At 41.2% G+C, this 26599-nt stretch overlaps 1 protein-coding gene across 6 annotated transcripts in view; it reads right to left on the reverse strand.

Moving 5' to 3' along the window:
• Nucleotides 1-10387: 10387 nt before the first annotated feature.
• FGFR1 (fibroblast growth factor receptor 1) overlaps nucleotides 10388-26599 on the reverse strand; it is a 79982-nt gene continuing 63770 nt past the window's right edge. For 5 of the 6 annotated variants that reach the window (XM_073653954.1, XM_073653952.1, XM_073653951.1 and 2 more), the window contains 10 exons: nucleotides 23398-23601; nucleotides 21493-21637; nucleotides 21273-21394; nucleotides 18978-19088; nucleotides 16416-16606; nucleotides 16094-16216; nucleotides 13540-13610; nucleotides 13257-13394; nucleotides 11924-12029; nucleotides 10388-11799 (listed from right to left, as the gene is read on the reverse strand). In XM_073653954.1, coding sequence (XP_073510055.1) covers nucleotides 11635-11799; nucleotides 11924-12029; nucleotides 13257-13394; nucleotides 13540-13610; nucleotides 16094-16216; nucleotides 16416-16606; nucleotides 18978-19088; nucleotides 21273-21394; nucleotides 21493-21637; nucleotides 23398-23601 — 1376 coding nt within the window. In that variant the 3' untranslated portion in view covers nucleotides 10388-11634. Of the gene's footprint in view, nucleotides 11800-11923; nucleotides 12030-13256; nucleotides 13395-13539; nucleotides 13611-16093; nucleotides 16217-16415; nucleotides 16607-18977; nucleotides 19089-21272; nucleotides 21395-21492; nucleotides 21638-23397; nucleotides 23602-26330; nucleotides 26476-26599 lie in introns of all 6 variants that reach the window. The other variant, XM_073653955.1, reaches the window with a different exon arrangement.

Raw genomic sequence — 26599 nt, forward strand, 5'->3', positions numbered from 1 at the left:
ATGCTTCTATAAGATACTATCTTGGGTCAAATGGTGCCAGACAGAACCCGTATGTGTGTGCATATAGAGGATATAGCACTTTATACCAAGTCACTGCATTGCTACATATGTAAAATGTGACGGACCTTGCAGGACACTCTACTTACGCATGACCTCTCATCATTAATGTGGAATTAAAACGTACATATTTTGATGTGAAACAAGGCCTTCCTCAGGCCTAGAGACATGACCACACTGAACGTTCCACCAAAGTCTGTCACACCTAATTCCACATGGTTATAACTTGTCAGAACTGTGCATGGCGTTGCACCTGTACATTAACATTGGTCTATAAACCAAATCAACACGCAGTCTCTTTTACTATCTGTTTGGGCTGTCAGGGTCTGATGATCTACATGTAGATCCATTTACAGTCCATATTGTTTGGTATCACACATTAAATGCTGGTTGTTCATTATTTGGATAGTCACACCAAGTGGCCCCTTTGGCTCCCTCCATAATGTGTTGATCAACACTTTCTCTGGCCTTCAGCCTCAGGTGGGGTACAGCTGATCTGGGAGCATGGTGGAGAGTTAAACATTTCCAATGGGTTCAGGTACACTGCAGTAGGACTGGAGGGGTGCGGTCGCCTTTCCACCGATATTACTCACTCTCTAGATCAGTGTTTCCCAAACTCCAGTCCTCATGGACCCCATAGGTCAAGTTTTCAGGATTTCCATAGTATTTTACAGGAGAGAAAATTCCTGATTCCTTTGAAGATACTTCCACCACCTGTACAATACTAAGGAAATCCTGAAAACATGACCTGTTGGGGGCCGTGAGGACTGGAGTTTGGGAAACACTGGTCTAGACTTTATATGCTTTAATTCTCCTTTGGAAAAAAAAAACTCATGATGAAGTCTCTCTTCTCCGGAATCCTAGAGACCATATTCTGTTGTCTGTTTTGCACAGACTTCCCTGGTGCACCATGTGGTCTCAGCCACACACTGACATCTTCCTGCTTGCAGCCATTATATATAATTGTAGGCCTATATACAGCATGGAATACAATACAACACAGCAATAAACACAAATCCAGGGGATTTGCATGACATTAGCCATGGGGATGGAAGGTGCCCCAGCGAGGTAGTCGTGGGCGAGCTGTGGCCCCTGCTCGCTCTGGCACCCTACAGACAATGTGTGTCCTCCCTCTGATGTGCTGCAGTGTATATGGTGCTTTCCACTTACTTCAGACCAGCTGGTCACGTCTGTCTCCAGGCATTTCTCTTCTGGAACCAGGGCAGCAATAAATTCAGAGGACACAAGGTTCATAACAATAACTGGGACTTTACTTGGGGGAAAGAAATATATACAATATTTACAGACAGATATAAAGGATAAGGCCCAATGGGTTTTCGTCTTTCCCACGCATACTTGACACAACTTCAGCCCTGATTCCCAGTTTAAGTGAAGCATCTCTATTGCCTTGTTCTCTAGCCCTAGAGAATCTTCCTCACCAGTGACAGTATATCCGGATCCTAGTTCTCCCCATATCTTAGGTTTGAGTCCTGACTTCTTCTGCAGCCTGCAGCCAGAATGTACCCCCGGGTCCTCAATGACTCTTTTGAGTTTTCCAGGCCGGCTAAGGGGACTCTTGTGGAGGGATTCTTCTCCTTGAGGATCCACTGTCTGGAGTATGGGGCTCACGTCTGCCCTAGCAGCCACTATACCGAGGCTGTCTGTACTATTCCAAGTACTATCTCTCAATGAACTCATCACTTCATCACTCATGTGCAATAGCCCTAAAGATTAATTCAGACACCGTAAAATCTAAATTAAACATCAAATGTGGGAAAAAATAAGGTCACAAAAGGCTTATTGCAGATTTAAAAACCAATCTTAGTTGCATTGCTTAATAAAAGTTTTAGCTGAGTCTTAACAGTAGCCTAATGTGGGGAGTGAATGTAGGTACAGAGAAGCTTGCCCTCTTGTGTCAAATTCTTATGGGCACTAAATTTCTGCCCCCCCCCCCCCCCCCACACTGCCAAATAATCTGGGGTTTGGGAATCCATTAAGCTTCAAAGTTCCCCATGCGGCTGGGGAGCAGAATGAGTAGGGCTGTGGCTGCTTTGTCACCTCTGCTGCTGCCGCCATTGCCTATGCAGAGCTCAGCAGTCAAGATAACTTTGTCATGGGCTGTGGCGCTCTACACAATCAGTGCCAAAATGACAAAGCTTAAAGTAAAGTTAAAATACCCACACACTCTTCACATTTAATACTTTACTTATACTAAACTTTGTCATCTCAGTATATGCCTTGGCTGAGCGCAACGGCTAATTAAAAAGTAATCTCTAACGCAGAGCCCTACGTAGGCAGCGACAAGGATGACAGAGAGTGAACTTTGTCTTTGGCTGTGCTGTGATTAAACTAAGTTATATCAGCTGCTGTGCTCTGCATATTACTCAAGAATATGAATATTGCAATCTGAGGAGGAAGAGTTTAAGCCAATATTGGACTAGTGGAAGGGACTCAGAGTGCTAACAGCCTACGTGTTTGCGTATGGAAACACGAGAAGCAATGGGATGAAATTGAAAGGGAGAAGATACAGATTAGATATTAGAAAAAACTTTTTGACAGTGAGGGTGATCAATGAGTGGAAGAGGCGGCCACAAGAGGTGGTGAGGTCTCCTTCAATGGACGTCTTCAAACAGAGGCTAGACAGACATCTGTCTGAGATGGTTTAATGAATCTTGCATTGAGCAGCGGGCTGGACACGATGACCCCGGAGGTCTCTTTCAACTCTAAACAGTCTTTTCTACATGTTAGGGGGCGCTAAGTGCATTAAAGGTCTATAAATCAACACAGTCTCTTACTATTTGTTCGGGTTGTCAGGGCTAGCTGATCTGCATGTAAATCCACTATCTAGTCTTGTTTGGTAGCACAAAAAGTGCTCTTTGTTTGGCTACTCATACCAAGTTGCCGCTTTGGTTCACTCCATAATGTGTTGATCAACATTGTCTCCGGCTTTTAGCTTCAGGTGGGATACTGCTGATCTGGGAGCACTGTGAGGAGTTTAAAGTCTCCAATATGTTTATGTACACTGCAGTAGGACTTGCAACCCATGATAAGACACTGAGCCCTAAATCCATCCGTTACCTCATCATAGTATTTTGCTAAACCATACTTTTAGCTTTCACTACACTCTCTGTACAACTTTATACCTCCTCAATTATGTAGTCAGGGGGTAAAGCTATTGAATTGTATATGTAGACCTGAGCCCTGGTACCTAAGGGCTCCCACAAATTTTAAAGAGAATGGCGGGACCCACAAGAACAAGACAAAGGGGGTGTATAAAAGTTATAAACCGTATCCATAGCCAACCTATAATCCAAGAATACTGTACACATTACATATTAAAATAGGTTCACCATTTTGTTTAGCCTTTTTAGAAATTGAAGTGTAGCCTTACAAATTTTAAGAAAAAAAAGAATACCATTTAGTAAAAATAAATAAATAATAAATTGCTTTTTGCACACATTACCCTTAATAGTAAAAAAAAAAAAAAAAAAAAAAAGACAAAACTGTATAAATAAAGGTATAAAAATCAGTGCCATTGAATGAGGGAAGCTACGGTGGTGCTTACCCAGAGTGCAAATTTTTTAAAGGGGAAAAAAAGAAGTTTCTTTTATAGTTTAAATTTTGTGATGCCTCGAGCGTCGATGATGCAGAATAGTGCACATGCCCAGGCTTCTGGCTGAGTTCCCATGGATCGCCAGGCGACTTTGAACTCTATCATTGTCAACATATTGTTTATAGTCGGATTTGGTGGTGGAGCAGGGAGTCCGTGGCTCTCCGGTTCTGTGGGTGAGTATACAGGCCGCCATCTTGGGCTGCCACATCATCAGGCCGCGCTCGCCCGACTGTGCGCCGTGTCTCCCGACTGCACTCACCGAGCGATGTGGCCTCACTGTCCATGTGGCCGTGCCCCCGTCATGTGGCCGCGTCACCCACTGGCGCGGCCTCACTTCCTGCAGACCTTACCAGGGAGCTGTGGCATGCAGGAGTTTCCCCGCCATCCGAACCATGCTTGAGCGGTCCATCCCCAGGCACGGGAGGCCGGCTCATCTCACCACCGCTCACGGAGCAGGCCCCCTTGAGCTCACCGTGGCCCCTTCAGGGATCCCGCACCGGCCAAGGCAGAGAATGCATCCCTGCCTAAACCGGCCGGTCGGGTCTGGGACAGGAAGGTCTTCTTCTTTTAAAGGTAAGCCTGACAGGTTCCCCCACCAAGGACAGGAAACAAAAACTGAGGTGAGAGAGGTGCCGCCCTTTTAAGCCTGTAGGTTTCCTGTCCTTGGTGGGCGGATCCCCTCTCTCGTGGTGCTGTCATGGGTGAATGAATAAATTATATATATTTTTTCCATAAAGCATGCCCACAATGTAACTGATCCAGCGTTCTGCATCACCCACATGCCCTCATTCTGCGCGCATCCCAGCTGGCATCTCCAGTAATGTATTCCTATGCAGCAGGAAGTGAACTGTGATGGTTCAAGCTCCATACTAATGGATCATGATAAAAGATCAATGCAAAACACATTTCCTTTCTTTTTTTGTGGCACAGGCTGATTATTTATGGTGTTATGCAGTCTACCCACAGCTTTAATTAGACACAGCAAAACAAGTGCGTCTCTGCAATTTCCCGAGGAGGCCATAGAAAATGAAATGAGTCATTAAGCCCAGTTAGCTCATGGAAAATATACACACACCTCATCCCTCAGTCTATCCTCTACCTGATCAACCGTCCTAAAGCCAAATGCTTTTCTGCATCGCTGCTAAAGATGACATTATGGTTTCTTTTTTTTATAGACAAATTACTCACATTTTCCATTTCGTATTTAAGTTTATTCCCTTCTCAGTTTCCAGAATTTTTTGAATGGAATGAAATTTACTGTACCAGAAAACCAAACAGAACTGTTCTACAATTATACCACATACTGAAAGTTATTCCAACATAACTATACTGCTTGGTATGCATTCCTCGCCTGCTTGAATGGAGAAACCTCCAGGAAGTTTCAGATGGGTTGGGCAGGGCTCGAAAGCTTTGCTGTCTTATACACGACATCCTAGTTCTCCCTTCTTACTGGGAGAATCGGATAGTAAGGACCGGCAAGGTTCACGTTAATACAGTTCTCTCCGTTTCTGTCGGAATCCCTGAGAAACTGTATTCCGAAGAGAACTCCAATGTAGCTATTCACTTGATCAAAGCCATTGTCTGGCCCACTGGTGGACACAGACAGAAGAGGGCCCCTATGCAAGAACGTTTGGGTCTTTTGCAGTCCTGTCACTCATCATAATGCATAATCCCACCTGCTTTGGAGGTGGTAGTGGCCCCCTTGCCTCTTGGGCCATTGGTGCCACAGGTTGCACCAATGATATGTCCACCCCCGGTTTGGCCTCCGTCCTGGCAGTAGTCTTCTTTTTCAGATATGCACAAAACCATGGTTAACAATAAACAGTTTTTCTGAAATTCTGACAAACACCCTAATATAGTACTTTATATTAAAGGGGTTTGTCCAGATGTTGACTACAAGTCCACAATCACTCTAGTCGCTGGTGCTGGCAGCGGTGGGTGCTTGATCACAGGTATGTGATTTGCATACATGTGGTCACATGCCGGCTAGACATGTGCGGTCTCGCTCAATGCGTCTGGTCAGAATCTGTCTGAAAGTATGCAAATTGCATACTTGCGGTCATAGGACCACCCACTCCCCTCACTGTGCACACTATGAGGATTCACAAGTCTGCAGTTACATAGAATGGAAGGACAATCCCTCCAATGTGAACCTAGTCTAACTTTACTTATTCCATACAGCGCTGTGTAGGATATTTTAACATGGCCCCAATCAAGTGATCTTACCTGTACAATGGTGGTCAAGAATGCATCTCTGCGGGTAAACATTGTTAATGAGGAGGAGTGCTTACAGGGATTGTGACATACGGATCACCTCAGTCAAAATGCCGTAATGGGGCATATGGACATCAAAAAAGAATGGGATCTAAATGCTTCTCCCAACATTCCAGGAGCAATTTGGTGATGAAGAATGCTTTTTCCAGCATGATGGAGACTACGTCAAAAGGAAAAAGTGATGGCTAAATGGCTTGGACAAAAAAAAAATTGACATTTTGGGTCCATGTCCAGGAAACTCCCCAGATCTCAATCCCATTAGGATCCTGTGCTCAATACTCAAAACGCGGGAGGACAAACAAAAACACAGAGATTGTGATAAACTCCAAGCACTGATGAGACAAGAATGGGCCATCAGTCAGGATTCGGCCCAGAAGCTGATATCCACCTGCCAAAATGAAGGGTCAACACTACAAATAGTCAATAAAAGAGTTAAAACGTGTGAAATGCTGATAATTGTACACCAGTAACCAGAGGAACATTCGACTAAAAGATCGAAAAATTTTATAGCAGCAAATTGTGAAAACCAAAATGTTAGGCTCAAAACTGTTGGCCACGACTGTAGCTTGTCATTATGTTATTTCTCATGTGCGCAAAAAATTAGTCTGTATGACTTTTCTTACAATGCATATGCAAATTGCTTCTTCATTTAAGATTTGGTGTTTTTATAAGATATCCAATAATTTTAATCCGGTACCTAATCAAAGCCATAGCAGGCAAGTGGATGGGCAGTTCTTCAACTTTTGTTGGATTATGTGGCATTTTCATCTTCGTTACTCATGTCATAGCACCAGGATATGACATCACTTAATGACCATTGGGTATTATGATGCAAGTTTGCTCAGTAGACCGATGATGGATTTGGTATATCAATACTTGATTCTAAATTCAATAAAAAGGGGTCATCTCCAGACCTCTCCTGTTCATGTTGCAGAGAAATAATGTACAGAGGATTTTGAGGCCCCACTCTGGAGATTTCCATTTTGCACGAGTTCCTCACAATTACCTTCCTCCACAAATCTTACATAACATTGTAACCACTTGCCTAATATTGAGCTGTGCCGCCTAAAAACATCAGAGTCATCAAGTGGACTTCACAAAACCTCTGTCCAGGATTAACTTTCTCAGCAATTTGGGCAAGAGTAGTTCTCCTGTAATATCAGACCAGACAGGCTAGCTTTCACTCTTAGCACATGCATTAATGAGGGTGCAAATGACCCGGTCACTGGTTGTCCTTCCTTGGACCACTTTTGGTAGGTACTAACCACTGGGCACAGCCTACAAGACGTGCCGATTTGAAAATGTTCTGACTAAATTATATAACCCTTTGCAATGTAACCCTTATTGGATCCTTTTGCTTTCCGATTTTTCTTGTTTTCAACATATCAACCTTAATATTTGATTCTGCATCTAACCTTCACTTTGAGTCAGCACTTTATGTGCCGGGAAGACCTCAGGCCACGAACATAACGTTGAGACCTACGCAGTTCCAGTGCTGAGTGAAGGTAGACACGGAAAAGGACGTGGCCTGCCATGAAGACTATAAGAGACACATGGTGAAAGAGGGGAGTGGCAGGAGTATACCATTTTATCTATTAATCCCCACATTTATTATGCTCTTGGATTTGGCATCACAAGGCTCATTCTCTTTACATTGAATAAATTTACTCATCACTAGTGTAAGAGACACGATGGATGGCCGATTTAAAGGGAACCTGCCCAAACCACGACAGCATGAATCGGAGCCTGGCTCCACAATTTTAACCAGGCATTTTTTTCTCTGAAACGCTCCAGTATTTCAGAGAAAATATAGTTTGAAGGTCCAGTCAGAGAAAATAGACAGAGACGAGACTAGTCTAGTCAGGTGCTGCCACTCCAGATGTTTGACAGGTGTCTCCCATGTGTGTACTTGTCGAGAGAAATGTCAATCATCTTCAACGGAGCTGGGAAAAGCAGCCTAGGGGCAGTGCCAGATTAGTCTTGACTGTCCCTATGGTCCCTAGCCAGCTCTTCAAACCATAGAGAAAAGTATACCTGGCTGCAATCATCCAGCTAGGTGATGATTCATGCTGCCCGTGGTTTGGGCAGCATAAATCCAATATATGCTCTGGTGTTTCAGAAAAAAATATAGCTGAAAGAGATGGCCATGGAATACCGCGAGAGATGATACTAGTCCGTCACTGCCCCCAGCTGGGTTTTACCAGTGCTGTTAGGGGTGATTTATGGGTCTCTCCCTACGTACACACATGAGAGAGACCTGTCAATCACCTGAATCAGTGTGGTGAAAAGCCAGCCAGGGGGACGGCGCCTGACAAGTCTCATCTCGGTCTATGTTCCTGGCCGGATCTTAAAACTATATATTCTTTTAGATTATATCTTCATGCCGCTCGTAGTTTGGTCAGCATGAATAAATTCACCGATTCCCTTTAACTGTAGTGCAGTTTACCAATTGCAGTACCACTTTTCACCACCATAGTAAGTAATAGATACTAACGAAATAGCGCCTACCTCTCGAAACCATTGTTGTAAAAAGTGTTGGAGTGTTACACAAACTGCAATTTTTTTTAACTACTTTCTTACAGCAATTTACTATTCTGTTTGCTTAAACTGGAACAAGCCTTTTAAATACACAGATCTAAGGACCTAGCTCATTTTAAATACTATTTATAAATCTTTTCAACTTAAAAATGCATGCATAAATTAAAACCGAAAACAAAATTATATATATACAGACCAAAAGTTTGGACACACCTTCTCATTTAAAGATTTTTCTCTATTTTCTTGACTATGAAAATTGTACATTCACACTGAAGGCATCAAAACTATGAATTAACACATGTGGAATTATATACTTAACAAAAAAGTGTGAAACAACTGAAAGTATGTCTTATATTCTAGGTTCTTCAAAGTAGCCACCTTTTGCTTTGATGACTGCTTTGCACACTCTTGGCATTCTCTTGATGAGCTTCAAGAGGTAGTCACCGGAAATGGTCTTCCAACAATCTTGAAGGAGTTCCCAGAGATGCTTAGCACTTGTTGGCCCTTTTGCCTTCACTCTGCGGTCCAGCTCACCCCAAACCATCTCGATTGGGTTCAGGTCTGGTGACTGTGGAGGCCAGGTCATCTGGCGTAGCACCCCATCACTCTCCTTCTTGGTCAAATAGCCCTTACACAGCCTGGAGGTGTGTTTGAGGTCATTGTCCTGTTGAAAAATAAACGATGGTCCAACTAAACGCAAACCAGATGGAATAGCATGCCGCTGCAAGATGCTGTGGTAGCCATGCTGTTTCAGTATGCCTTCAATTTTGAATAAATCCCCAACAGTGTCACCAGCAAAGCACCCCCACACCATCACACCACCTCCTCCATGCTTCATGGTGGGAACCAGGCATGTAGAGTCCATGTGTTCACCTTTTCTGCGTCGCACAAAGACACGGTGGTTGGAACCAAAGATCTCAAATTTGGACTCATCAGACCAAAGCACAGATTTCCACTGGTCTAATGTCCATTCCTTGTGTTCTTTAGCCCAAACAAGTCTCTTCTGCTTGTTGCCTGTCCTTAGCAGTGGTTTCCTAGCAGCTATTTTACCATGAAGGCCTGCTGCACAAAGTCTCCTCTTAACAGTTGTTGAAGAGATGTGTCTGCTGCTAGAACTCTGTGTGGCATTGACCTGGTCTCTAATCTGAGCTGCTGTTAACCTGCGATTTCTGAGGCTGGTGACTCGGATAAACTTATCCTCAGAAGCAGAGGTGACTCTTGGTCTTCCTTTCCTGGGGCGGTCCTCATGTGAGCCAGTTTCTTTGAAGCGCTTGATGGTTTTTGCAACTGCACTTGGGGACACTTTCAAAGTTTGCCCAATTTTTCGCACAGACTGACCTTCATTTCTTAAAGTAATGATGGCCACTCGTTTTTCTTTACTTAGAATTTGTATTATGGCAAAAAAAAGCAGCTAACAGTCTATTCAGTAGGACTATCAGCTGTGTATCCACCAGACTTCTGCACAACACAACTGATGGTCTCAACCCCATTTATAAGGCAAGAAATCCCACTTATTAAACCTGACAGGGCACACCTGTGAAATGAAAACCATTTCTGGTGACTACCTCTTGAAGCTCATCAAGAGAATGCCAAGAGTGTGCAAAGCAGTCATCAAAGCAAAAGGTGGCTACTTTGAAGAACCTAGAATATAAGACATATTTTCAGTTGTTTCACACTTTTTTGTTAAGTATATAATTCCACATGTGTCAATTCATAGTTTTGATGCCTTCAGTGTGAATGTACAATTTTCATAGTCATGAAAATACAGAAAAATCTTTAAATGAGAAGGTGTGTCCAAACTTTTGGTCTGTACTGTATATATATATATATAAAAAAAAAAATTGGACCTTTAGAAATCGTTTCAAAATGACCAATTTGAAACCAAATATAAAAATATGAAATGAAGCCGAATCTCTTTATTAAGGGACATGTACTGGAAATAAGAAAGTTTTTAGAACATAATTTAAAAAAATACAAACTGAAAACATAGCAAAATATATGATTTTTTTTTTGTTTATAGCAACAGAGCTACCAGCCAATTTACTACCAAACTGGTATATATTTCATAATATTTTTTTTTTCTTAAAAAGACATGTAAATATATAATTCATATTTATACATTTTCTAGCTATATACACAAGGAAAGCATTTACCATTTTGCTGCCCATATTTATATTACATAATTAGCTTGAAACCTGTAAAATAAAATAAAAATCCTATCTTTTCAGGATGATCCGATCTAGGCCTTTATTCTGGAACTTGCCCCTCTGCGGTGTAGGTCTGAACTATACTTAAGACTAGAACTACAACACAAGGCGGCTTCGGCTAAGAGCGGCAAAATAGGCCTGACTCATAGTCAAGAAAACCAGCGGTAAACTGGAATATGCCCCGTACCAAGAGCTGGCCAGCAGAATTTCATTTGATATGGAATAAAATCAGTGTGCGAGATTTGAGCACAGTTCATTTGTGGTAGGTGCTTTAACATTCCTTCGATTTATTAAGACATGACACATTCATAAGATATGAAGCATAGTAGCGTCCTTATCAGTGTGTCTGCATTTAGGATTCAGTTCAACTAATGGCGGACAGAGCTGCATGGAGACATCTTTGGAGAAGGACTTTATCCCAACTTTTCGTGCCAAAGGACATAGTCAACTGTATTTGTATCTTCTTAATGGCTAAAGCATGCCTTTAATATGTAAAAAAAACCCACTGCCATGCCAAATAGCAAGATCAATATGCACCAAATAGACTCCAGATCACAGGTGAATGGTGACGTGAAGGTAGAAGACCATAACTTGAGATGACATCTTTAAAGGAGAAACTGGTGGGTGCTTCTCCAACAATGAGGTCACGAGTTATCCCACAAAAACTTCTAATGTTGTACCTATCAGATCAGTTGTTCTGGTACCGACACTACTAAAAGTGCACCGGCCATAAAGTTAAATAATACTTGGGTCTTGTTTCCATTCCGAACATCTGAAATATAAGGAGTTCCATCAATGCACGAGGTAAGACTAAAAGACACAGGCTCAAATTGGTCCGTTAGGTCTTGGAAATTTAGAACTAGGTTGAAAAAGGTTTTTCTCTTTTAATCGGAATGCATAAAATCAAATGTCCATTAACTGGGGTGATGACCTAAGATTAGGTGATCAACGCTTTTTAAGTCCTCCATTAGCATATTTGGGAAGACAAGGTTCATCTGGTAAAGGATCGTGAGAAAAAACTGAATCTTCCCCCGATGAACACGTGGAGCTTCGTGTATCTGGAAAACATGGAGAATACTGACTGATCGGCATGACAAGGTCTAGGTACTCCTAAAAATGGAGAGAAAAAAAAGAAGAAGGAGGACACGGGTGAATATACAAATACTACCGAATGGTCAGATATTGCCTGGCTCACATCCCACCACCCTCTCTCTTATGCGAAAAACATTATTACCTGGTTAGAGCTTAGCGCAACAATACGGTCCAGATCTTCCACCAGTTGTACAAAGGTTGGTCTCTGGCTGGGAACTGCATGCCAACAATCTCTCATCATCATGTATCTGAGAAAAAAGGCAAAGGGCACATTATTATAGGACTGACCTTAGACTTCAACCTTATATTGCTCCCCAAAACTTCCAGCAAGAAGTGGACTAGAGCAAATCATGCAAAACATATTTTTGTAAAACAACCACAGGGAACGGATGTTTTTAAAATGGAAGTAAAAGAAAAGTATTACTTAGGGGGGCATGTGCACACAACGTTTTTTAAACTCAGGCAAACCTGTCGAGTTTTTCAAGCAGAAGACGTTTCAGGAAACTCTGTGGTGTTTTTTTTTTTTCCCGAAGCATCTTCTGTGTCTTATTTTTTGATAGTTTCCCCAAGCGTTTTGGCCGCTGGCAGATTTTGAGCCTTCCCATTGACTTGTACTGTAAAGTTCAGAGCGTCTTCCAAATGGAAAATGCCAGAAGAATGGACCGGTTACTTCTTTTAACCGCTTGACATTTTTAGAAAAAAAAACTACAGAAATTAACTGGGATACAAGATGGTGTGCATGCAGCATGTAAATGCATGTTCACATGGGCCAGATCCATAATAAGCAAATACCCTGCAGTAAATAAATAAGCCGCAATAGTGCATGAAAATAATATAGGGTACTTGGTTAACATAATTTTGATTAAAAAAAATGCAAAAGCCATCCCACCACTTCATGGTGAACCTAATCGGGACTGTCCCGATTAGGGTCACTGTGAAGTGGTGGGATGGTTTTTGCATTTTTTTTAAATCAAAATTATGTTAATCAAGTACCCTATATTATTTTCATGCACTATTGCTGCAGGGTATTTGCTTATTATTGTTCTGTCCTTAATTTTATTTGACATTTTTAGAAACCTGAAGCCGTTAAAAGACGTTGAAAAGTCTGAACATGTGCACATTAAGTCGTTTAACATACAAATGCTTATGTTCATTCTTTTGAGCGCTTTCTGGTTTTTCAGGCAGTTTCCATGGTGGAATCCACCTAGAAAAGATGTTGTATATACATAGCCTTACATAGCCATAGCTCTGCCATTCTTGCACAAAAAAATGGTGAAAAACAACTTTAACTGGGGATGAGTGTTCAACTCAACTGGCAGGATCCATGTTGAGTTATAGATTATATTTGTTGAGGTCGAGCATGCATCTAAATAAAAAGCATTTTGTGCAAAAAAAGTGTACAAAAAGGAGAGCCTTTTGTGGAATATGTATTGGTCGTAAGACAACTTGTCATGGATCAAACGTTTTGTACTCACAACTCATTGGTGCAATTTGTTGGCTTGTCCATCCGATGTCCTTCTTTCAGTAATTTAAATAGTTCTTCCATGGGGACACCAGGGTATGGAGAACCTCCAAGTGTAAATATTTCCCACAATAAAACCCCGAATGACCACCTACAGAACAAAACAAAAATATATAAAAAGATAAAGATTTATCATTAATAGTAAAATCATTTTATATTAGTCATCAAATCCAGATTGTAAAATCTACAAATTTCTGGAAAAGCGATAGGAAGTCTCAACATGAAATGATACATACACATCACTTTGATGCGTGTAAATTCGATCAAATAGGGCTTCTGGAGCCATCCATTTTACAGGCAAACGGCCCTATAGAAAAAAATAAAATTAATACGTTTAAACAAAAAAAAAAAGAAGATCAAAACAGACATTGGGGATAGATCATAAATAAGCAGATAATATAACCAATAGGGCATTTCATATCACTTTAGCACAATAAATTCGTTGATACATTTTTATATGGCATTTTTTTTTACTAGATATTACCTAGTCTCACCACTTAAAGGGGTTGTTCACTACTAGGACAAACCATTCTTGATCTAAATGTTTGGCCCCAATAAAATAAAAAAGCCTATACTCACCATGGTGCCGACGCAGCTTCAGCCGGTGCCGTGTCTCCCGTGCGGTTGTTGTGACACGTGAGCCAGGCTCCCAATCAGCAATAGTGTTACTGTCCCCGCCTTCTGTCGAATTGATCATGAAGAGGAAGCTGCAGCTGATCTCGTACTTCCTCTTCATGTTCAATTTGTACGAAGGCAGAGACAGTGACAGCAGTGCTGATTGGGAGCCTGGCTCACTTGTCACAACCACCACATGGGAGCCCCGGGACTGCAAGTGCCAACACCACTGAAACAGCACCAGCACGGGAAGTAAGTAAGCTTTTTTATTTTATCAGTGCCAAGTGTGGGGTATGACAAGGAGTTGTCCAAGTAGTGGACAACTTCAAGTAAAAACCCCACTCCTTTCACCGGAGAACAGGAATGACCAATAGGCTCTCAAATTTAAAGCAGATCTCAGTGTGATGACTGAATGCAAAAATGGATAGCCTACGGACAGCACATGGACCAATGTAAATCAATGTGGTAGGTCACAAACGTTTTTTACGGACAGGAATTAAAAAATTGCAGCAGAAGCAACTTTGATCCATTTTTCGGATCAGACTTGACCATTATAATTAAATGCACAAAAGTCAGACCACTTACGGGTTTACATCCGTATATAATTTTTCATGGATCCACTGCAATTATTAAGATAAGCTGTATTTGATCTATTATATTTTGAAATGTTGCTATACACGCCTCAACATGGAGATTGTAAAATCAAGAAGGAAAAGTTAAGGGATTATGGAAATCACAGGATCTATCGATTTGACATCCCAGATGTGCTCGATGGGAGACAAGTCTGGAGACGCTGCAGGCCATGGTAGCAAGTTTAGACCACACATGCTGCTCACAGTAACACAAGAAACATTTAGGCCTGGCGTTGTAGTGTTGAGAAACTGCTCCTGTGACACTTTAGAGAAATGGCCACACCACTGGTTCCACAACTGATCCATGCAAGTGAAATTGAACGTCATATACCAAGCCTAAAGGCATCAAACATTGTCCACACAAACCACCAGAAGACATTTGCATGACATTAGGCTACAAACCAGTCGTCTGCCACAGGTGATCCATTGACCTCACGCCACCGCTCTCGAAGACTATCATAGTGCAGAGCAAGATGGCAATGGAGGCCGGAATAGAGGTTTATCCTCTTCAGTGAGGAGTCCCGTTTTTGTCTTCAATGCAATGATCTCCACAGATTGATCTGGAGACCACTTGCGCAACACCATTAAAAGGCCTTCATGAGGGAACGACAAACCGGTCCTATTCCCGGGATTATGTTGTGGGATAATATAATGTATGATAGCCGGACCCCTTTACTTCTAATTCCAGGTGACTAAAAAGTTTGGCATTACATTGATTTGGTTGTGGAACCAGTGGTATGGACATTTCTCCAAAATGTCTCAGGAGCAGATTTTCAACACGAAATTGCCAGGCCATATGTTGCTCGTGCTACCGTGGCAACCTGCATGGCCTAAGAAGCACATTGGTAGGAAATTGCAAAAGGAGCTGCCAGCAGCAGATTTTGATGATTTGCCCAATAGTATTCAGCATGGCGCTCCAAAGAATGAAGATTACTCAGGCAACCATTAATAACCTCATTGAAAACAGCCAAGGCTGTTAAGTGCGGGAATTTCTGCACGCGGCGCTCATTCGCCATACTGAATAACTTTTTCATCACTTACAGATCAGTAACATGTCTATCCATCCTGTGATTTCCATAAGTCCACAACTTCTCCTTATTGGTGTTGCAATTTCAATGTGGAGGAGTGTATAAAGCGGGTGGCATACAGAAGTGAAAATACTGACATATGGATGATATCGTGGTGGGATATGAATGACAATACGGATGAAAAATTTTAGTTGGGTGATTTTGCATCTACTTGCCTGAACTAGGCTTATATGGGTATAAGTGCAACAACAGTAATACCCAAAGAGGAGGAAAGGAAGAGGTGACATGATGCTGCAGTCTGTGTGAGGATGGTACTGTTAGAGGGATGCCAAAGCAGGAAACCCACTTAGCACAGACTTAAAATGGACAGAGAAACAACACAGAGAAAAGAAAGACCCAAAACGTGTAGTATAGGCACATTTCGAGCTTTAGTACTTTTAAATCACCTTCTACCAATAACCAAAAGAGAGCATACACACAACTCTAATTGAAAAATATTTTACTAAAACTCTTACGTTTGTTGTCTTTTTGTAATAGTCAATGTGATGGATATCCCGAGCGAGGCCAAAATCTGCAATCTTCATCACGTTATCCTCTGTGACGAGAACGTTACGTGCTGCTAGGTCTCTATGAATACACTGCACATAAAAGTGTAAAACCAGCAATTATAAGGTGTCGGAAGATGTATTACATGTACACCACAGTACCTTGAGAAGGCATTACACAATATGTAAGTAATGCATATCTTATATTGGATAATCTACCAACAAAAAAAGTCTCAGAAAATATTTGTGACTTGGAATTTTTTTTTTTTTGCCCACAGCATTTGTAAAATACCTTTTTAGAAGCCAAATATTCCATGCCCCGAGCCACCTGATAGGCACAAGAGACCAAATCTTTGAAGGAAAGCAACTCTTCAGGGGCACAACTAGGATTGTAGCAATACTCCATGCCTGGTGGTCTTCTTGCACGCAAGTATTCACGGAGGTTGCCTTTAGAGGCATATTCTACAATCACATATAGAGGACCTGGAAAACCAAACCAAGACGAAAATCAATCAGAAAGTGTGGACAGATCCATCTGGATATGATTACATCTTAAGTTTCGGAAGAAAATTCTGCCTTATTTGAATCATCATGTTCAAGAATTTGCAAAAATTTGCAATCGGGTTTTATATTTTAAAGTCCATCATACAACAACTGTTCCTATGCCCTCAAAAAGGTTAAATTTGAATGGTCTAACATTATTAAAGGTGTTATCCAGGACTAAATTATTATTTTTTTTATTATGAGCCCAAAAAAAACAAATAAAACACCTAACTACCTACTTGTTCTATTAGGCACCGGTTCAGAGCGGTAAGTGATCACTCACGTCGTCAGTTCATCTACTGCATGTCAACAGAGCAGCTCTTCCTCTTCAGGACGTGACTGCCAGCTTCATGTCGATTTGACAGTTGGCTTCCCACAGGTAGGCAGCGGGGAGCCGGCTTTGAATCATTATGACATTGACAGTCATGTGCCCTCAACAGAGCAGGGCGGAAAAGAAGCCGCTGATCTGTTGACGTGATATCCACGGAAGCCGCAGAATTGCTGGCAGAAGCGGTCCGTGACTGCTCTTTGATGGCAGAGATTGGCGCTGGCCAGAACAGGCAGGTAGCTAGCACCTACCTGCCTGTTATTATTTCTACTATGGACCCAAGAACTAAGTATCGTCCTTGATAACCCCGCTTTAAAGCTTCAAGGACATTCAATGAAGATGCCTGGGTATTTCATCCCAAAGAGAACCTTCCACTGGATTTTTTTTTATTAAAATGGACTACTTCCTCCAATAGCTGCTCTTCCAGCGATTCTGGAACAGTTTTTCTTTTTCTTCTGTGCCTCGCCGCACCAAAGTTATGTAGTACCCCAGAGATAAAGATGCAAATTTTCCCTTCAAACAACTGGATGTATACTACAGAACTTCTGTGGGCGTTTTCATGTTTTGATTGGCCAGCGTCAAAGAAGAAAAAGGAAACTCCCAACTAGAAGTTCTGCGGTTGGTTGAAGGGAAACCTTGCATCTTCATTTTTGAGGGGCGTAACTTTTGATTGGAGGGTCACAGAAGAAAAAGAAAAGTCAGTCAGCACAGAATGACTGTTCAAACATGGGAGCTAAGTGCACTTTTGGCAAAAAATTGTTCAGTGCACCTTCCAACTTACTTGTTTTATATCTATCTCCACCCCCTTTTTCTTGATTGACAACTTTGGCTTTATAGGAGCCAGAGAAGGGTGGAATCAATTGAAATTAAGTAGGTCGAACTGTTTGGGCCACAGCATGGGTGCACCTAGTGCTTGTGCTTGGTTTGAACAGTCATTGTGCTTATCAACTCTGTTTACAGTACAAAACTGAGTTAGGATTCACCATGTGATAATAATAATGTGATATCAATTACATTGGGTTAACAAACTAAAAGGAGTTATTCTTAAAATATTATATATACAACCATATTCTACCAACAAAAAATACAACATATACCCATGTACTAAATATTTGTGGAATAAAAACAAAAAATTTGGCACACGATACTGTACAGCATTGTAATAGAATGTAGATGGCAACACAAGCTCCTGCTGGGTGCTAGTGACCACCACTACAAACTTATGCCAAAGGCTTAGGGACCGGCTTTCATTCCCCCTTTAATGCTATTTTTGAAAGGAGTGACACAGACCAGTTCTTTTATTTCCATAGCTGCCTGTGAACAATGGGTAGATTTACGCTCCCACTGGAAAAGAAGAGGAACCTAAGCCAAAGGCTCCCTCCTCCTCTCCAAATCAAGAGGTTACCTGTTTAGTAAGTTTATTAACAGTATATTTTTGAAGTCCACAAATTTTGTCAAAGGGTTTTATCCAGGACTATTTTTTTTTTTACTATGCGCCTAAAAACAAAACAGGAAGGTAGTTGCTAACTACTTACCTTTTCTACCCGGCGCCAGCATAGAGTGGTCACCGACAGCTTCTGCCAGCGATTCAGCACCAACAGAGCAGCTGTTGACGTCATGCTGATTGACAGCTGGCTTCCCGCAGTTAGGAAGCAGGGAGCTGGCTGTCAATCAGCATGATGTCTTCAGTCACGCCCTTTCAACAAAGCAGAGTGGAAGAGAAGCTACTGCTCTTTCAACGTGTCAGTGGAAGCTGCTGAAATGCCAGTTGGAGCAGTCGGTCACCACTCTGCGCCGGCAGATATTGGCACTGGGCACAACAGGTAGGTAGGTAGCAACTACCTGATTATTTTTTTTTGTTTTTAACTATGAGACTAAAAACTAACAAAGAAACCATAGTCCTGGATAACCCCCTTTAATTATTTTCATGCGGAAAATACATTCAGCTTTTATTACAGTATATTCATCATTGCAAAAACTTACCATCTTGTGTACAAGCTCCTAGAAGATTTATTATATTTTTGTGCTTTCCTATCATCTTCATCATTTCCATCTCCGAAATTAGATCAGAAAGGTCCTTCTCACTGGCGTCAGCTAAAACAAGAAAAGTACAGGTAATGATAGAGTATGGTAGGGGTGGAAGTAGAACATCCTCCCTCCCGACCACCAGCTTTCCATTTCAGATCTTGCTAACATTGCAGTGGCTGACAGTTACTATAACATATATATGAATAGAGATTTTCTGAAATGGTGCTGGAGGTCAGTGACATCTGGATATGTCCCAATTTAAGACAAAAAAGTCCATGGTAAGGCCAGTATTAAATATATATTATTTCAGAAGAGCGGTGATGCCTCGCTCTATAGGTATTATACAGCCATAAAGGTATAATGCACTATCCAGTAAGGATGACCGAACACCATATGCGGCTATACAGTTTATTGAAGTAGCGCTACACTCGGTCCCCTTTAGTGATATTGCGATATGCAGTACTAGCGTCTTCTTAGAAAGATCCTGTGGGTCTCGATTACTGACCTTTACCAGTGATGATGGGAGTTATCTTCCTTTTGGTAATGCATAGGTGGACGGACTTTATGCTGTATCCGGACATGCTCCACGCGGTAATAGCTTTCGAAACGCGTTGGATTTGACCCTACACCCTCACATTGTGACATCGCTAACCAGGCTCAGCAGGTCACGGAGCATCCAGGCACCGTTCTATCATCCGGACATACTAGCCCGTATGACCCGATCTCAGATGAGCGCCGCCGGCCGGAGCGCTGCCTGAGCAACAGAGCCACGAGGAATCAGCGTGGAGCACGTTCGGATACAGCATAAAGTCCATCCACCTATGCCCCTCAAAAGGAAGATCACCTCATCATCACTGGTAGAGCGAGGCATCACCACTCTCCTGAAATATACTTTTAATACTGGCCTTACCAAGGACTTTTTTCTCTTAAATTAGGACATATCCAGATGTCACTGACCTCCATCGCTATATGAGCAAATCTCTATTCATATGTATTTTATCCCTCTTCAGCAACATCTGTTAATTGCTAGCTCATCTTCAGTAGCGGGTGGGGGGGGGGGTATCATGTTTTAGTGTCCATAACTACGATGCAATTAACCAAGCGTTAGTGCCATTTGTAATTTCCACAGTTACTATAAAACACCAGCACTTTCCAGATTGCATTGCAATCGTGAAAACACTACATAGGGCTATCTAATAAAATAAAAGGTTAAATTAGGACTTGAAAATATTTCACGGTTTCCCTCTGTAGTTTTACATGCACAGTGAATAGCCCAAACTAAATATCTACTACAAAATTTGGGAACACATTAAGACATTAAAATGGGTTGTTCGCTTCTACACTTGGAGGTGAATGGTGCCAATGGCGTTGTGATGGCAGATTCCTGCCAGGATGCGTGCACCATCGACAGGGAGCATGCACATGTCCCGAATAAGACAGGCGCACAATAATATTTCAAATTGAATTTACATGCTGCAATTACGAACAGGATCTTAATTATTTGGCTTACGATAGTCCAAAAAAATTCTTTTAGACTATGACAGCCTAATTCAAAGATACAATTGGTCATCTGTGACAATGGGTCATCCGTGTAAGGCCCCATTTATACGTCCAATTTTGATGTACTGGTGTGATCCATTTTTGTGTTTTTCTTTGTTAATGGACAGCACACAGACACATGACCCTTTTCACTTTTTTTTTTTTACGGACTAAAAATCCAAAAAACGTAAACTTGTGGCATATATGATTTGGGTCCGATTTGTTGACCGAACTGACCAGGGGTCCATGAAATTTAACAGCACACATAAACCATTGATATTGCATCCATTTACTTCTCTTTTTTTTCAGAATATTGGAAAAAACTCCATAAGGTTTTTCTCCCAAACAGAAACTGATGACAAGCAGAAGGTAAAAATGGCTGCAAAGACCAAAAACAGATGAAAACTGGCACACTGACGAAAATCATTTCATTTTCCGCATACGAGAAAAATGCGCAAATGTGCAAATTTGGTCTAATGGTGGGAAAAACACGTCGTCTAGGTCAGGATTTCTCAACTATAGTCCTCAAATATCATATTTGAGGATTCTTTGATATTGTAAGTGGAAAAACAGTATGTTTTGCAAACTGAAGACCCCTTTTAAGGACAAGCATCACAAGAAACATCCCAACATTGTGAGACAAGAGGAAATGGTTCCCATTTGGTCCATATGTGAACCAAGGAAGTGGATCCAACAAAACATCAGACTCACATTTTAACATCTTCACTGCAACTTTGGTGACTTTGTTTGGTTTCTCCTTGTCCAGACCTATGGCCTCAGCCATAACTACTTGACCAAAACAGCCTTCTCCAAGCGGTTTTCCAAGGCTCAATCTACGAGAAAGAGCAAGGTCAACCATCTGTAGATGGACAAGGTAGTTTGAAGGAGGAAAGACAGTCACAGGGATTTGAAGTTATTCTGGTCTCCTTACCTATCTCTTGCTACTTCCCATCTGGGGTCTTCTGGAAGCTCATATTCTGACACCCCAGCCAGCATCGGTGTACCACTTGATGACAGTCGAGAAGGTCTTACCAATATAACTCCAGAGTTCATTGAAGAACTTGAGTCTGCCGACACCTGTATCAAATGTCAAAATCAGCAGGTTATCGTATGTTTACGATTCTTACAAATTTCATGAAGAAATTCAGTGTTCTTTCAATTACAAAATAAAAAGGATAGATTTCAGCCTGGTTTGGAAAACAGTCCACATTTGTAAACTAAGCCTTACGAAATGATCTTCAGAGTAGAACTGGACTGGATGCCCTAGCTCTAAAACAAACACACAAATGGCAGCTGAGAATGAATGTGGTTAGTAGGTCAGTCAATGACATCTGGGTTAGCGGATGAGGCAGAGATAATAGTATTTACCTGGAGGTGTTACAGAGGAAGTGGGAAAGTATAGGGATTGCACGGAACAAAGCAGTTATTTTAAGCAACAGTCATGCAGGGAGGTGTAGGCACAAAAACATACAGAGCAAACTTAATATATTTACAAAAGTTTACGGAATTAAAAGGGTGGCCTAGCCACATACAAAAAAAATCCTGTTCATCTGTCCCCATTAGGGCACATCGCTGTTATAAAGGGAGGAAGTGGGGGGCTCCCTGGTTTACAGAATAGAGGGTACCTTCTATGCTTATTAAGGTATAGCTTGGACCAGGTACATCTGCAGTTGTACTAAGCCCAAAAATATACTGAAGTGACAATGGCACTCTAGTAATCAACTGATCAGCAGAAGCCCAAGAGGAAGTCACAAATTAATGGCCAATTTTAAGGCTATCAATATTTTTTCAAGTATAACACTAACGCAATGTCAGGTGTTCTATCTTTTTGGCTTCATTTGGATTGGTCACAAAATAAACAACATCTCTCATATCAAAATTTGCCTATTTGAAGCTCATTTATTGACTGAATATAAATGTGATACATCTAGGAGACATGAGAATGCCTTAAAAAGGCACAATTTTATGGTTCCCTAAAAGTGATGGTCTGGTTTAGAAACCTTATTTTCATATACTCTATTTGAGACTTTTTAGTTAATAAAGGTAGACTTAATACATAGTCTGTTCAATATACCTGGATCAGAGGTAAGTTTGGTTATTAAGAACACCTCTCACTCTGGAGGACCTGACCTATCCAGCACTGGCAACTCATACATGTGAAAGGGCACTGTGTAATGCTTAATTTTTCCTGCAGCACTACCCCACACATAAGAAATTATTGTTGTGGCCCCAGAAGGGAGAAATTGATATTTGGAAAGGATCCATCTAAAAGTAAGCAAATCACAAAAGTAGAGATCCTTCTCCAAAATCGATACCCCTTTACACTGAAATGTTTAGGCGTTGATTGCCCCTAGGTAAAGGAATGAAGCATGAGAGAAGAACAGAGGATGGGAACACACCAGAGTCATGGGTGAATCACAAAGCAAAAAGGTGAGTTTGTGTGTTGTAGGAAGGAGCAGCAATTGCGAGGCTAGAGACTTTTGGGGCTGAGAACCAGTATTTTAGTGATATTTAAGAGCAAACAGTGTAATTAATGAAAGGTTAAAAAAGAGGAATACCAACTAAGGCCAAGTTACAGTAGTCAAGTAGAGAAATTCTTAGGGCCAGAACTGGTGTTTTAACAATTTCAACAGTGAGGTAAGGAAAGATGCAGGAGACATTCTGTAATGAAGATAGCATGATCTGGCAGTGACGTTAATAAGAATGAAGTTTTAGAATTTATGGCAATAGTAGAATGAAGGCTGTCGGATATTAGTGAACCTAGTGCACTGTAATCCACTAGACCAGTCTCACAAGTGTGGTGTGGGTAATGCATGGTAAACCCCCTATATACTTTCTGTTACCTGTCTGCGCAGCGGTATGCTTTTGGCCAGCTTGTGGACAGCCATCTGACTATTAAACTCTGTCTTCTTGGACGGATGCTTCATTTTAAGGATGATGATGGTCACCAACATGGCTGACACAATGATGGCGCCAGCACAGTAGATTATAATTTCCAGATGAAGGGAGGTCGTCATAAGTGATGGTTTATCCTCTGCAGCTGTACTCATGAGTACAAAAAGTTTGCATTTATTAAACCTTTTTTTTAATTTTTTTTAAATATACTAGAATGCACATAAATCTGCATATTGTGTACAACTCTCTATATAACAGTAAAAGCTCATTGGCTGGTATGTAAAATAACAAAAAATACATGCAACGCAAATGTAATCACTAAAACATTATGCAAAACAAAAGGAAATATGGTAGTTCAATTATTGCATTAATAATGTTTGAAAATTACAAATTTGAGAGAGAGAAAATTAATATATGGCTTAAGGAAATAAAGGCCATATATTCAGATTACCCATGCAAGGAGAGTCAGAAAAGGATGGCAGAAACACAACAAGAAAATTCTATTAGCTACCAGTGCCTTTTTTTTTTTTTTCATTTATATGTTAAATATTCCATTCCATTTAACTTTTTTTTTTAAAATAGTTGCTAAAAAAAATGTATAGTAATGTAAAAATAAAAGAAAAAAATGAAATAAAAAAATTAGGAAAAAAAAGCAAAAAAAACCACTGGAGCTCTCAACACAACACATGCATTTCATCGTAGCCAAAAAGGATCCAGCTTTAGGGCCATTTCAAAGTTAATCAGTTTAGTTCTATAAATTTCATTGCAATCCCCCAATTGCGAGTTAAGTAGGAGAATACAGGTCACATGGGCTCGCTAAATATTCCACTTAGCCAGTTGTAAAGAAGTCGCCGTCTAAAGCGCATTTTATACTGACTGCCCAGACAATGCGGGGTGGGGTACAGGATTTAACAATGCATTAAAACACTGCAGATGGGATTGCCAGTTTGCCACTTTTTACATGACCCTTTTTATTAAACATAAAGGGCATTGACTTAGGTGAGGCCGGGTGCTGGGTTATTTAAACTTTGATTGGTTTTTGGAAAGTTGTGGATAAGAAAAATTGACTATAGACTTTTTATATTCTAGGTTAGGATAAAGCTGGCCATGCACATTAGACTTGTGTCAGCCGGACCCGCCAACAACGGGTTCGGCCGACGGTCTGATGAGTATGGGCGAGCCGGCCAAAAGACGGTTGGGAGTGATGTTGAACAGGAATGTCCAATTTCGGATTGCTAATGACATTGCTCTCCCAAAGATAGCCTCCGACTGACACATCAGTCCGCAACGTTTCTCATAGACAACACAGGAGTGCTCGACTAAACGAGCACTCATGTGTATGGGAGAGTCGGCTCAGGTGGCTGCCAGCCGAACGATCTTTCGGCTGACAGCCATCTAATGTGTATGGCCGGCCAAAGTCACTGGAAAGATCCTCAAGATCAGGCCGACACCCAGCACTCTTACTGATCAGTCATTTTTAGCTCCGGTGGTGCCCTTATGTAAAACAGTAAAATGAGCTCCGATTGAAATGAATAGGAGCTTAGCTGGAGCTCTCGACAACGTCCACTACACAGAGCATAGAGCCGTGTAATTCTGGCTCCATTCACTGGTTACATCCTATTGCCACTGGAGATGAAAGTAGCTGATCAGTTAGGGTGTTGGATGTTGGACCTCCACCAATCTCATCTTGATGACCTTGCCGAAGGATAGGTCATTAATATCATTACCCTTAAGATTAGGATTAGAAAAAACTTGACCTATTTCTTTTGAGTCTTGTATTGTAGCTCAACCCCAAATTAGACAACCAATGGACAGGTATTGCATAGTTAACAAAACCTCGATTTCAAAAGAACCTATTCAAGAAATCGGAACCAATGGAATGGAATGTTCCATTGAGGACTCTACTGGAAGACTGTGCGTCTCTCATTCTGGGTGATGCATTACTTGACAGCTCATTCATTTCACTGGGTGCAGTGCCCCATTTTACCTGCAATGGTGCTGCAGGAGAATTGAACGCTTGATGCTGGATTACAGTTAGTTGCTAAAGTTCCACCCACAGAGCACTGTGGAATCCGCTAATCACAGATGGACTGATCTAACAAAAAAAAATATATAATTATCTAAAAAGCGGACAACTGCTATAAGCTAGTCTGGTATGGCATACAGAATGTACAGCAGTCTCTCAGTAAATTTTGTTATAATTATGTTGATCCAACTTTGTGGTGTTCACTTTTTTTTACCTCTAATTTATTTAGGTTTAGAATTAAACTGTCAAAATTGGAGTAGATGTTAATAAAAAATGTGGCTGCAGGCAACATCGGGGCTTTCAGCTGATATTAAAAAGGGAATTAAAACCTATGCTTGTATACAGCTTGGCTGTCTCGAAAAGGCATAATTATTCCCCATGAAATTGCTAACCCGGTATGTAATAAATGTAGCTACGATTTATGGCACGATCACAACACTTTAATACATTTATGTTCCTATGGGTAATGTTTGTTTATTTGCACAACTCCATCATTGCCTGCCTAGATTGCTTTTATTTTTTTATTTTGTTTTAAAAGTTAAGGGGTTGTCTAGGATTAGATTAGAAAAAAAACAGACTAATTTCTTGCAAAAGCACCATTTCTCCTGCCCATAGAGTGGGTCAGCTCCATTAAAAAGAATAGGGCAAGGCTGTAGTACCACACACATCCTATGGGCAGTTATGGCGCTAAGGTAAGAAGATGTGTTTTTCTTATCCTTGACAAGACCTAAAATGTAAAAAATAAAACCCATCAAGGTATAAAATTTGGGTATATTAACCTAAAGCTGAATTCTTTTGGGTCTGAAATGCATGCCACATTTAAGAAGACAGAAGAGAACCTTATATACCTTCAAGAACGGTCAACCATGCAGAATGATAAGAGTGCCCAATGGAATTAGCAGCCAAGCAGGTATACTGGCCAGCATCCTCAAAAGTAACATTCGTCAGGTGGAGAACCTCCATTTCCTTGTCGGTGGTGTTGACTCCTGCAGTCTATAGAGAACAGCATCGAAAAAAGGGGGGAGGAAATGGACAAGCGAAATGCCATGAGAACCAGAAGAGATGTGGGCAGGTACTGTCCTGGAACCATGCAAGGTGCCATGGACAGGAAGAGAAA

This window comes from Phyllobates terribilis, unplaced genomic scaffold (genome assembly GCF_046119375.1).
Source record: "Phyllobates terribilis strain yellow unplaced genomic scaffold, ASM4611937v1 Scaffold_11__3_contigs__length_659146591, whole genome shotgun sequence".
In the NCBI taxonomy this organism is placed as follows: Eukaryota; Metazoa; Chordata; class Amphibia; order Anura; family Dendrobatidae; genus Phyllobates; species Phyllobates terribilis.